This window comes from Cajanus cajan, chromosome 7, assembly GCF_000230855.2.
Source record: "Cajanus cajan strain Asha chromosome 7, NIPB_CcT2T_4, whole genome shotgun sequence".
NCBI lineage: Eukaryota > Viridiplantae > Streptophyta > Magnoliopsida > Fabales > Fabaceae > Cajanus > Cajanus cajan.
In genome coordinates, this window is record NC_138523.1 from 20,179,662 (window position 1) to 20,193,705 (window position 14,044).

At 37.7% G+C, this 14,044-nt stretch overlaps 2 protein-coding genes across 2 annotated transcripts; one reads left to right on the forward strand and one right to left on the reverse strand.

Moving 5' to 3' along the window:
* Nucleotides 1-914: 914 nt before the first annotated feature.
* LOC145949893 (uncharacterized) lies at nt 915-1,424 on the forward strand. Its single transcript, XM_083060794.1, has one exon. It carries the CDS (start codon nt 915-917, stop codon nt 1,422-1,424), a length of 510 nt encoding a protein of 169 aa, XP_082916920.1.
* Nucleotides 1,425-9,307: 7,883 nt separating this feature from the next.
* On the reverse strand, nt 9,308-13,572 carry LOC109799572 (peroxidase A2). The gene is made up of 4 exons (XM_020360154.3): nt 13,297-13,572; nt 12,903-13,097; nt 11,464-11,629; nt 9,308-10,424 (listed from the first exon to the last, which is right to left on the reverse strand). Exons 1-4 carry the CDS (start codon nt 13,513-13,515, stop codon nt 10,006-10,008), a joined length of 999 nt encoding a protein of 332 aa, XP_020215743.1. The 5' UTR covers nt 13,516-13,572; the 3' UTR covers nt 9,308-10,005.
* Between the last annotated feature and the right edge of the window lie 472 nt (nt 13,573-14,044).

The window sequence follows — 14,044 nt, forward strand, 5'->3', positions numbered from 1 at the left end:
ATGGCGCCTCCAGTCATGGAATTTTAACTTTTCTTGACGCTTACTCGGGGTATAACCAAATCCCCATGCATCCCCGAGATGAGGAAAAGACGGCTTTCATAACTGACTCGGCCAATTACTGTTATCAGGTAATGCCTTTTGGGTTGAAAAATGAAGGGGCAACGTATCAAAGATTGATGAACAAAGTTTTTCAACACCAAATAGGCAGGAATATGGAGGTGTATGTGGATGATATGGTTGTTAAATCCAGAGACCTTGATCGACATGTAGTGGACTTATCGGAGGTATTCCAACAGTTGCGTAAGTATGACATGAGGCTTAACCCGGAAAAGTGCGTCTTTGGAGTATCAGGGGGAAAATTTCTCGGCTTCATGCTGTCGGCGAGGGGCATTGAAGCTAATCCTGATAAGTGCATGGCAATCATCAACATGGTAAGCCCTCAGAGCCTCAAACAAGTTCAACAGCTGGCAGGTCGAATCACAGCGTTGTCACGATTCCTTCCATGTTTGGTCGAGATAACGAAACCTATTGTGAGATTGCTGAGAAAAATGAAAAAATTTGAATGGTCTATTGAGTGTGAAGAGGCTTTTCGGACTTTAAAGGAGCATCTCGGCTCACCGCCTATACTCTCCAAGCCTGATCTCGAGCTACCAATTGTGGTTTACCTGTGTGTATCAAACGATGCAATCAGTGCCGTTCTAGTTCAAGAAAGGGATAGACAACAACCCATCTACTTCATCAGTCGCATGTTACAGGAGGCTGAGACAAGATACCAGCTTTTGGAAAAGGTGGCACTGGGACTGGTCCACACCGCTCGGCGCCTCAGGTAGTATTTTTAGAGTCATCGTGCCATCGTTCGAACTGACTGCTCGATAGCTAAGGTGTTGCGTAAACCGGAATTAGCAGGAAGGATGATGGCCTGGTCTATTGAGTTATCAGAGTTCGACGTTGGTTTTGAGCCACGAGGGCCGATCAAATCCCAATACTTGGTAGATTTTGTTAATGAGTTGCAGCCAAAGGGCTACTTTATGAATGATGTATGGACAATGCATGTGGATGGTTCCTCAAACAACCAGGGTAGTGGAGCTGGTATAATCCTAGAGGGACCAACAGGACTGATTCTTGAGCAATCATTACGGTTCGCGTTCAAAGCTTTAAATAATCAAGCCGAATACGAAGCGTTGTTGGCAGGGTTAAGGCTTGCACGAGAAATCGGAGTTAGCCGATTAGAGTGCTGGACCGATTCAAAAGTTGTAGCCGAACAGGTGAATGATAATTTCCAGGTAAAAGATGCAAACTTGTTGAAATATTATCATTTGTTTCAGAGAATTCGTGATACGTTTGACGAAGTTCAAGTGAAGCATACGCCGAGAGTGCACAATGAAAGGGCGGATCAGTTAGCTCGGTTAGCGAGCAGTACCTGAAAACCTGGACAGTTGAGAACCACGCTTCACTTAGACCTTGAAGCTCCAAGTGTGGTAACTACTGAATGTTTGGCAGTTGAGGAGTCCACTCAAACATGGATTACTGATATGGTAGATCATCTTGAACATGGTAAAGTGTTGTCTGACCCAGCGGCTGCTAGAAAGCTCCGAACGCAGGCTGCTAGATATACCATGGTTGGAGGAGAGCTATATAGAAGGGGATTCTCAGTCCCATTATTGAAATGTGTCGATGCAGAGCAGGCTGAATATATTTTGAGAGAAATGCATGAGGGGATATGCGGTTTTCACTCGGGAGGACGAACCCTGGCCACCAAGGTACTTCGGGCAGGATACTATTGGCCTACTCTTAGGGATGATTGTGCAAAGTTTGTTAAGCATTGCACATCTTGTCAGCGACATGGTAACCTTATTCATGCTTCAGCGGAAGAACTTCATGGTATTAGTTCACCCTGGCCGTTTGCAATGTGGGGTATGGATATTCTTGGACCTTTCCCGGTCGCCAAGGGTCAATGCAAATTTTTGCTAGTTGTTGTAGATTACTTCACAAAATGGGTCGAGGCCAAACCACTTGCCAATATCACAGCTGCTAATGTTCAAAAGTTTTTATGGAAGAACATTGTTACTCGTTTCGGTATTCCATATGCACTCATAACTGATAATGGTTTGCAATTCACTGATCAAAAACTCAATCGATTTATTCAGGATCTTGGCATTAAACACAGATTTACGTCCGTAGAGCATCCGCAATCCAACGGGCAAGCTGAAGCGGCTAACAAGGTGATCCTCGCTGAATTAAAAAAGCGATTGGGAGCTGCCAAGGGAGCTTGGGCCGAGGAATTGTTAGAAGTCCTTTGGGCTTATCAGTGCACGCCTCAGTCCACAACCAAAGAGACACCTTTTCGGCTAACATATGGCACTGACGCCATGATTCCTGTCGAAGTTGGGGAACCATCCTTTCGGTGACATTATTTTGATGAGACTGCTAATGAAGCATCACTCCGAATCGAAGTCGATATGATTGATGAAGTCCGCACCAAGGCCCAGATCACAGCCGAAGCTTGTAAGCAGCGAATGGCCAGGCGATTTAACTCCACACTCTCCAAAAGATAAATTCACGAGGGAGATCTTGTCTGGAGGGTGCAAGGACCAGCACGACGCAATAATAAGGAAGGCAAGTTGGCTGCCAACTGGGACGGCCCTTTCAGAATTCGCCACAACCTCCATAACGGAGCATACAAATTAGAAGAGCTTTCAGGAAAGGTCATCCCCAGAACATGGAATGCAACTCATTTAAAGAATTATTATAGTTGATTTGTGTAAATCGATGTACAGTCATGGTGCACTCTTTTCCTCGGTCGGTCTTTTCTCCCCTTATAAAAAAGTGAAAAGGGGTTTTGGCCGACAAGGTTTTTAATGAGGCACCCATAAATGAAATCAGTTCAATTATCCCATTCTGTTTCCTTATTCTTTCTTTCTTCTTCATCAGCTACAAGAAATAATAAAGCAAAGGCTTCCCTCCCGAGTTAATCAACTTGGCCAAGGATGTGCCTCGGAAAATCACGTAAAAGGCTTCCCTCCCAGGTTGATCAACTCGGCCAAGGATGTGCCTCAAAATCGCATAAAAGGCTTCCCTCCCGAGTTAATCAACTCGGCCAAGGATGTGCCTCGGAAAATCACAAAAAAGGCTTCCCTCCCGAGTTAATCAACTCGGCCAAGGATGTGCCTCGGAAAATCACGTAAAAGGCTTCCGTCCCGAGTTAATCAACTCGGCCAAGGATGTGCCTCGGAAAATCACGTAAAAGGCTTCCCTCCCGAGTTAATCAACTCGGCCAAGGATGTGCCTCAAAATCGCATAAAAGGCTTTCCTCCCGAGTTAATCAACTCGGCCAAGGATGTGCCTTAGAAAATCACACAAAAGGCTTTCCTCCCGAGTTAATCAACTCGGCCAAGGATGTGCCTCAGAAAATCACGTAAAAGGCTTCCCTCCCGAGTTAATCAACTCGGCCAAGGATGTGCCTCGGAAAATCACGTAAAAGGCTTCCCTCACGAGTTAATCAACTCGGCCAAGGATGTGCCTCAGAAAATCACGTAAAAGGCTTCCCTCCCGAGTTGATCAACTCGGCCAAGGATGTGCCTCAAAATCGCACAAAAGGCTTCCCTCCCGAGTTGATCAACTCGGCCAAGGAGGTACTTTATAATTCATAAAGGTTTTCCTCCCGAGGTAATCAGCTCGGCCAATTCTCTATCGAATTGCTCAACTCGGCCAACGAAAAAATCAAGACATTTCCGAACGACATCCACTCGGTTTTGCTAGGAAATCAAGACATTTCCGAATGACATCCACTCGGCTTTGCTAGGAAATCAAAAAATTTCCGAACGACTTCCACTCGGTTTTGCTAGGAAATCAAGACATCTCCGAATGACATCCACTCGGCTTTGCTAGGAAATCAAGATATTTCCGAACGACTTCCGCTCGGCTTTGCTAGGAAATCAAGATATTTCTGAATGACATCCGCTCGGTGTTGCTAGGAAATCAAGACATTTCCGAATGACATCCACTCGGTTTTGCTAGGAAATCAAAGCATTTCCGAGTAACCTCCACTCGGTTTTCGACAACTCGAACAATTTATATAAAACATTCTTGGAATAAATTTGTTAAGTTTTTAAGTTAAGAGAGACGATCCGAATTAGCATTGATTCAAAAATACACCACATAATTCAATAGAAAGTGCCATTTCATTCAAAAGTGGAGGCTCTATCGGCCCCCTTGCTACAAAAAAAAAACGGAGGCTCTATCGGCTCCCCTTGTTACAAAAAACCTTGTAAAATATCAACACTACTCCTCCGGATCTCTGATCGTGTCATCCTAAGCATGAGTTTCCCCTTCTGGCTCGGGATTGACATGTTCTTCATCTTCCTCTTCACCAGACGAAGCATCAGCATCTCCTTCTGGCTGGGGGGCAGCTCCCGGCTCCGAGTCATCAGGGTTCGCCCCCTCGGGCATCTCAGCAAAGGATATAAATGACCCTTGATAAAAATCTTGGGTCATGTCAAATTCAAAGTCCTCCGGGAATTGGCCGAAGTGCTTTGCCTGCCGAACAGCATGTTTAAATCCAGCCTCGTGTTGAGCGACGATCTTCTCCTTAGCCTGCTCTTTCAGGCGGTTGTATTCAACTTGGGCGATCTCTGCTCGGCGGCGCTCTTCATTGATTTCCTTTTGTAGATCCAGGCGAAGAGTGTCATTCTCCTGCCTAATAGAATCCAGCTCGGCAGCCAACTCGCGATTTCTGGTTGCTGCTTGTTCCGTGACCGAAATAGCTTCGGCTGTGGCCTTCTCGGCCTCTTCGAGACTTTGTTTCAGATGCATCACCTCGCCGACAGGATCCATGGCTAGGTGATGAGCCAAGGCCAACGAACGCGCTTGCATCTCGCAGAAAAGTCTCCACTTGGTTCTCGTCTCCATGCCTGCCAAGAACTCCTGCCCGAACGGCGAAACTGCATCGGACCGAATCTGGGTATCGGCCGATACATCATCACTCAGAAAAGCCCGAGACATTAGTTGGGGCGGCACCACAATCACAGTCCGATTGGGTGATGCCTCGGGCACCGATTTAGCCTTCTTCAGATTCCCTGATTGTTCCTCAGAACCCTTCCTCTTCGTTCGCTCCCGATCAACCTCTTTCCCCTTCCTCCCCATCTTCTTTTTCAGTTCAGGCGAAGGAAGCTCTCGGTTATCTTGCTCACGTTGGGGAGTGCGTGCAACAGTCGAAGTACCAACACCCCCGATGATGGAAGAAAGTTAAGAGGAGTGGTAGATGACTTCTCCTTAGCTTCTCCTTTGCTCGGATCTTCTTCAAGGAGATGGAAACCACAAAGATGAACACTAGATGGAGGAAGAATCTCGGATATAGAAGAGGCTTAAGCCTTGGATGGAAGCATCCAAGCTTAAGGTGCAAGGGAAAGCTCACTTCAAAGAGGAGGAAATCCTAGTAGGGTTCCTAAGGTGAAACTTTCTCTCATGGTGACTCTTGAACGAAATTTGGCTGAATAAGCTCTCAAATTTCATTATTCTCAAAAGTGAATACAAAAATGTGAAGGGAGGACTTAAGTATGCACAGAAATGAAGCACATAGGCACCTAAACCAAAGCTACACAAATTGGCGCCTAAAGTTTGAATTCAAATTTGAAATTTGAATTCAAACTTTGGTGCACATGTGTAAGTCCGAAAATTTAGGTACCAAGGTGCATTTAGGTCTGATTTGAGAGTCATTTAGGGTTAATTTGAGTGTCACATGTTCAACCACCAATGGTGCAAAACATGTGACTCAAATGTAACTTAAATGGCTTCCAAATTAAACCTAGTTTAACCTAATTAGCATACTTTAGTATTCCTTGTATTTTCCTATTCTAATGACCTAATTACATTGGTCAAACAATTACAATGGAAAGAAAAAATTACAAGAATGAAAATGAGCCCAATATTGGGTACCAAAAGCCCAAAGGCCCATGAAGCCCAAAACTAGGCCCAACAAGCCTAAAACCTAAAATGCTACTCTATGTGGTCCAAAATACAAGACCAAAATATATGATACCTATACTAACATGATGTATACAAAACATATGAAAATAGCTATAACAAAATATGGCCCATGAAAAGTTCAACTTGGGCCTTCCCAGGCCCATCGGGCCCATTGGGCTTTGACTGGCCCAAACCTCCATGTCTAACCCACTCCTCTTGGGTACCAAAAGCCCAAAGGCCCATGAAGCCCAAAACTAGGCCCAACAAGCCTAAAACCAAAATGCTACTCTATGTGGTCCAAAATACAAGACCAAAATATATGATACCTATACTAACATGATGTATACAAAACATATGAAAATAGCTATAACAAAATATGGCCCATGAAAAGCTCAACTTGGGCCTTCCCAGGCCCATCGGTCCCATTGGGCTTTGACTGGCCCAAACCTCCATGTCTAACCCACTCCTCTTGGATCTTTTAAGTTGTCACCTCTTGCCTTCCTTAGCATGATTCCATCACCCGACTTGCTTAACCTGCGTCACTCGAGCGGCTAACAAGTTGTGGATGTTAAATTCGTCAGCTCCACTAGACACCATAATTCCTACAAAAAGATAAAGTAAACATCAATAGGAATTTATCCAATAGCCAAAATAGGAGGGATAACGTACCTATCAGGTTGTTCTCCCATAGGGGAGACTCAACCAAGTTAATTAGAGATCGGGTCAGCAAACGCCGAGGAAGGCGGAGTAACAGTTTTAAATCTTTCCGTTCTTCGGCCGAAAGAAGACTCTTCGGTACTACATCGTATGGCCGAGGGGACCGTGTCCAGTATAGAGGAAACAAGCTTCTGTTATTCTCACCGAAAAAGAAACGTCTCCCATTCGGACGAATGGTCACTCGAAAAAATCCCGCCTTGAAATTCTTATACGAAGATGTAAAGCTATCCAGCAATTGTCGTTCCCCTACTCGGCTCAATGACAACCACTTGGCCAATATGGAGGGTCTGGACGAGTAAAAATAAAGAAAGAGTAGTGGGGAAGGCCTAATATGAGTACATTGGCACAAGTGCTTGAAACCCTGCAGTTGAGCCCAGCTGTTCGGATGTAATTGGGTTGGGGCAACATTGAGAACTCTCAACACTCCAATAGTAAACTCATCAAAAGGTAATTTTACTTTGAGATCCCGAAGGAGACAATCATATATGTAGAACGATTCCATTTTCGCCCCACTTTGATCAAGACAAACGGTATCAGGGTTCGGAAAGGCATTGTTTCGGCACGACCGAATACCAATCAGGTACGGATTCTCCTTAGCATTAAAAGTTAAGCAATTTGTATAATCTAGAAGGTTGGTGATCAGGCTTGTGTCTTGGTACCGTGAGTAGTAGGAGGTCACCTCCCCGTTCACCCACTCGTAGCCAAGCACCTCGGATGGACCATACCGTTGCCGATTCGACACGCATTTCGACTTCCCTTGTACCTCGGCAACCCCGCTAGTAGAAGTTTCCTCCGAAGTATTCTCATTCGGCCTTTCGGCATGATCCAAATACCGAACCACACTAGAAAAGCTCGAACTACCGGACAAGGCCCCCTCAGACGACGATGACCGAGAGCTACTGGCCGAAGAACTTCCAGAAGTATCAACCATGGCGATAAAAACTTACCAATTTCTTCAGAGCCACAATCGTTAGTCGGATCGGCTTCAGACCTTCTGCTACCACAATTCGGTTTAGAGCAATACGTGTGAATGGCCCTACCAACCAGCTATTTATAAGCTCAAAAAACGGGCGGGAAAAAATTCAAGTTTTGAAAAAATGTAACCGTTCGATTCCCGAAATCCAATGGTTAAAGGCATGCAACCGTTCACCTTACCCTAGCAACTGTCTCCATTTTACCCTTGAAGAAAGCTTCACCTTTCCTCAAGGCTGGGGGGCAGTGTACAGGTTGGGGGGTTCGGCCACCACCCCATCGGCCACCGAATGGCGGAACCAGGAAGCCGAATGTCAATCGGCCACCAGGATCGGCCTACCATCATTTGGTACTCTTAATCAAAGATTAGGGGTTAATTAGTCGATTAAGGTGTATTACCTAATACGGTAAGCAAGTCACAAGGCCCATGGGGTCCAGGGCCCATAAATGTCAGTATAAATAGCTCAGGACAAAAGGTAACGTCACTGTTCATTAATTATCCTAGATATTTGTGCTTGTCCTGACTTGAGCGTTGGAGTGCCTTTTGCAGGTACCAACCCCTCTACTCACATCGGATCGGAGCACTCGTTCGGCCTTCAGATTGCGAGAAGATCATTGGTGTATCCTTTTGCAGGTACACAAACGTTGAATTTAAAGTTCTTAATGAATATATTAAATTTACAAATTTTTTAAAATTTTGAAAACCATTTGATACTTCGTTTCATTAATTCAAATGAATGTATAAAATAATTTTATGATTATTCATCAATTTGAATAATGAAATAAAGTATCAAATAATTTTTAAATTTTCTAAAAATTTGTAGACTTGATTTATGCATTTAGAACTTTAAATTCAATGGTTGGATTATTAAAATTTGATGTAGAACATGAATTATTGAATGAAATAAGTTTATATAGACTTACTCTCGAAGTAAATAAATCCTTTCTTTATATTTATATATATATATATATATATATATATATATATATTATTAATTCTTATGCTTTCTTTGTATAAGTTAATAAGTATTTAATGCGATATATACTTCTAAAACATTAAATACATTTAATTTTATTTAATACTTTATTTATAAAGTAGTGACAAAAATTATATAATTCTTTTTTTTTTTTTAAAAGAGATGATATTAAATATTCTTTTTCTTTATCAAAAGATCATTAATTGAAATGCTTAACAACACTTATAAGAACACAATATGCTCGTGAATAGCATTATAACACTGCATAACATAATTGTTTATAAATTGATTTCAATCTATTTCACCGTGAGTTTGTTTATACTACATTTTATATATGTTTTTACAAACATATTGAAGTCCACATCAAACTATGCAAAAGCAGTAATTCCAAGTATCAAAACTACTGCGCATTAGATATTTCTGACGCCAAATCAAACACTTTTTTTTTTTCGTGGAGTATCCACTATTGATATTGATAGCATGTGACTAATTTTCTCGTTACGAGGGAGACACCTCAAAAGATAGGATAATTAATTTCAAGATTTAACGCGGTTGCATACACAAGGCAAAATTCAAACTCCTGACCTTACTTGAGCATAAATCAATCTTTACCACTGAATCAGATACTTGCAAATCAAACACATTATTAAGCGGGTTGTCATAGAAAAACACCAGAATACACGTGGAAATATTTATCAATTAAGAATACTTCAAATATATAACACTATTTCCAAGGAAACGACAGCAGAATACAAAGCTCGAAAGCCACAATAGTTTCTCTCATCTAAACTATTTTGTAGTCCCCCCACACAAAGACAAAAACAAACCCATATTTTATCCATCACATCCTCAAATACAGAAATTAAAGCATAAATTAAAGTATCACCTTGTTTGAATATAAATCTAAAAATAATTTTTAAGAATTTCTTTATTAAAAATGTTCTTTATTTTTAATATAGAGATTCATAAAAATAATTCTAACTTGTATTCAAAAAGATTTTACATCAATTTTTAAACTATTTCTTAGCCACACTCACATTCACAAATGCAAAATCAAAACTGTATACTGTGTCAAGATTAACTACGAATTGTTTAAATAAACTTCTCCGAGAATAAATTTAGAAGAGAAAAATAAAAAGAAAAAAATAAATTTTTTCATAAAATAAGATTAATTTATGCATAATTAAAATTAACTTATACATAAGTTAATTTATAAAACACCTTCTTACCAATTTCTCAAAAATTATAATTTTAAGTTATGCACAAATTAATTTTATATTATAGAAAAATTTGATCATTTTCTTTATTTCTTTCTCTCTTAAAGGGTTTACAAGGTCGTTTATATATTGTGGTAATGCTCTCTCTTTGTTTATCTTCAACTTCCATTGAGTTTCTTACAATCGGTTCTAATTTCTCCTTGGGAACCCGTCAAGGGGCTAATGTTACCCATGTTGATCATTGACTGAGCAAAAGCTTGGAAGAACGCCGTTTGGTTGTTGGCAAAGTTGTTGACAATGGAGACAGTGGAAGAGCCATTGGTGGAGAAGAGTTCTTGATCTGTTTGGAGAAGACCTTGGTTGATGAGAAGATTGGTGAAGTAATTGTTGTCAAAAGAGTCTGGGGTTGAAGGGTCTAGGTTGTTCAATGTAGACCCGTTCCCGTTTTGGGGACAGTTTTGCTGAAGAGTGGCTAAGTAGGTTGAGTTTAGGGTTGGGTCAGGACTCCCTGTGCCACTGAAGTTGAATAGCCTTTGGGAGAAAAATTGGCACTGGGCACGCCCGAAAGTGTGTGCACCTAATGAAAAAGTCCAATTAGATATAAACCATTATGCAAAAGCAAAATTTTATGTGTTTGCATAGATGTTGAGTTCATATCACCTTTAATTTTGGAAAACTGTTTGTGGTTTCAAGAAAGAAAAAATTAAGTACAGTGATTTATGTGTATTTGATAGTGTTTTTTCAATCAGAAATAGAGTTTTATTTTGATAATATGTACTTGCATTTAATATCAATCCCATTAATATATATTTATGCATGATTGTGAGATAAAATTTTGGTTTTGATTAGAGAAACAATACCAATCATATATAAGGAATTATTTTTAAATTTCATCTTTTTAAAAATCATAATAATTTAATTCATTGCTAATTGTTTTTTAAAGAAAGGTAAATGTGCATTAGCATTATTATGTAAAGGAGATAATAATTAAGTTAGGATACTAATTTAAATGCATATGAATAGTACAATATTATCTGATAAAAGAAAAATTATTAAACGGTTATTATGTCTTTGCTAAATTTTACATGATGTATGTAAGTTGGAATTGATATCCTTAAGATATTTATTAAGGATCAAAATCCCAAATATACTTTTCAACCAAAACTTTCATCTTGAATATGTAATATATAAAATTGATCTGACTATAAATAAGTAGTTGTTTTTCAAATTACTTAATTTATAATTATGTTTATTTAAAAATGCTAACAACCTCTTTCTAACCGTTGATCTTTTATTATATCGATTAAAATTTGTTAAAAATATCAAATTTTATTGATCTCACATTTTATTTAATTTAGTGATAGAATTTATGAAAAGCTTGTGATTTTCAATTTACAATAAAAAGTATTAACATGAGAATACTATAAAAGATGTCATTATCATTACTATTTCCTAGATAGGATGTCAAGAGATGAACCTTTGCATGATAAGTAACCACATGTTTAAATTTAGAAATAAAAAACGTAGCAATATGTCACTAATTAAAAATTAGTCAAAATCATGTAACCTTGACCATACAATAATTAAACCAGTTGAAGAAAATAGAGTGTAGTTACCAGATAAAGCAACTAGATCAGTGGTGTCTAATCCAACAGCAGAGAATTTGGATGTGACATTGGATAGACTCTCAAATGGAGAGGGAATGGAGCTATTGGCACCAGCTTGGTTCGCAGTTAGACCGTCCCTTCTTCCAAGTAGTACATTCCATGAAGGACCTCCTGACTGCAAAATTTTATATAATAAATAGTATATTTATATAAAAAAAATTGTTATATAATAAAATAATATATATTATTAAAAATTATTTTTATCCATATATATAATAAATATAATATATATTAATTTATTATTAAAAGTGTGAAAATAAATTACAATGACATGTAAAACATGTTATTAGATCATATTCAAAATTAATCTTAAAATTTTATATAAGGTTTAAATATGTTTTTAGTCTCTCAAATTTAAGATAAATTTTTGTTTGGTCCCTCAAATTTAAAATCGTTGTTTTTAGTTTTTGTAACTTTCAAAAATCTTATTTTAGTCCCTCAAATCACCAATAACATATCTAAAAATAACAAATTAAGACAGTTATGCAATATCAATTGAATTTAATGCGATATTTTCACTAATAAAGACACTATAGGTAAATTTTATACAATAATATTTGATATATATTTTAACAAAATTTGAATATAAAGATTAAAATAAATTTTTTTAAAATTACAAGGACTAAAAATATTAATTTTAAATTTGAGAGACCAAAAATAAATTTATCCTAAATTTAAGAGACTAAAAACATATTTAAACTCTTATATAATTATATATTATATAAATATATACCTATATATATTATATTTATAATAATATAATGATACTTTATATATATATATATAATGTTTTAGAGATTAAAATTTAGGATTTTTTATAGTATTTCCACGTGGCAGTATATGCTTCTCCCAAGAAGAAAGAGAAAACGTGATTGATGATGTTATAAAAATGTTGAGACATCAAATCCTTTAACTTTAAGTTGCTTTACATCGTTTTTTGTGATCGAGTTGCCCATGTGTTACGCAATTTTCCTTTAAAAAAACCAACTAAGGCAAGACAGTAAGAAAATAATCAACATACCACATCCTTAAAAGTGATTTTAAATAGAGTTTAATTTCTATAATATCTTAATGTAAATAAATTCACATTTAATTAATCAAAAGTCACGTTAATTGGTTTAAATTTTAAAATAATCTTCGTAAAAATAAATAAATTTACCATATATAATAATTTGCCATTATCTTTTTATAGATTATTTGAGCATATATACTCATTATTTAATTAGTGTTTTACACATGAGTTTATCTGCAAGATTCACAGTGGAATTTAATTATTGAAATGAGATCAAAAGAACAAGATAGTTTCATAAGCTAGCTTCGTGTGTAGGTACTTTTGAAGTTTCGAACTGCATATTATATATAATAATAACATGGTAGAGATAGTTTACCAAGGACACAGAAGATTCTGCTGCAAGTGCAAGAATGTCAGCACAAGAAACGATTCCAGGGCATGAACTTTCGATGGAGCTCTTGATGCTGTCAACTAAATCAAATCCCCGAACGGAATTGAAGTTGGGAGCAGCATTTTTCTCACTTTGTGTAATGTTACCACCCTGGTCTAACAAAATGGACGCATCACACCCCTAAAACAAAACAATAACATTAACCATTAATCTTCCAATAATACAACAAAAAAATTATAATCAACCTTATACTTAATTAAATAGTATCGTGAATAAGATTGATCTCTTAGCTCATTGATGAACTGAGAAATACTCGTGAATAAAAAATACTAATTAAAGAGATAAAAAAAATGAAGAAATTTTGGTTGTGGGATTTTACATTGACAAAGCAATCATGAAAGTGAAGACGAGTGAGGCTTGCACCAATACGAGAATCAGATTGCAGAGCCTGCTGAACAGCATTGCTCACGATGGAGGACACATTAGGGCACGTGCTAGAGTAGAATGTAGCACTCAATTGACCCCTCGAAGGGAAAAGAAACGTTAGCACTAAGAAAATGGTTGCAAGAAGAGAATAGTAGTTAGTAGTAGAAAGCATGGTAGCAAGAATAGTTTGATACTATGTATCTTCTTTCCCTATGTTTTGTGATTGATATCTAGGTGATATGTGCGTATATATAGAAAAGAAAGCGCGTCATGCATTTATTACTTTATAATTTTCTTCAAGATGAAGTTTTCATTGGTTGTTACTTAGAAGTGTCAACTAGACTTGGTTTAACGTATTATTAAGATTTGTTGTATGTAATGGGTACACTAGGGACACGGGGAAGAAAAAATGAAACCAGAATGATTGACACTTGACTAACTTTTAATACTAGGTCATATACTTATAATTGGTAAGATATATATATAAATCATAATTAATATTAGTTGCCTACGAATTTGTATATTGCATGCCAACTAGCATGACACATGCAAAAGATTATTTTTGTTTACAAATCAATGTAAAACAAGTTGATTAATGTATTTTTGTGCGAGTTGTACAAAAATATCAAGTTTCATAACGGATCATCCTATTTAATATACGCAAATAAATTAAAACTTGATTTGTTAATTATTTCATTTCA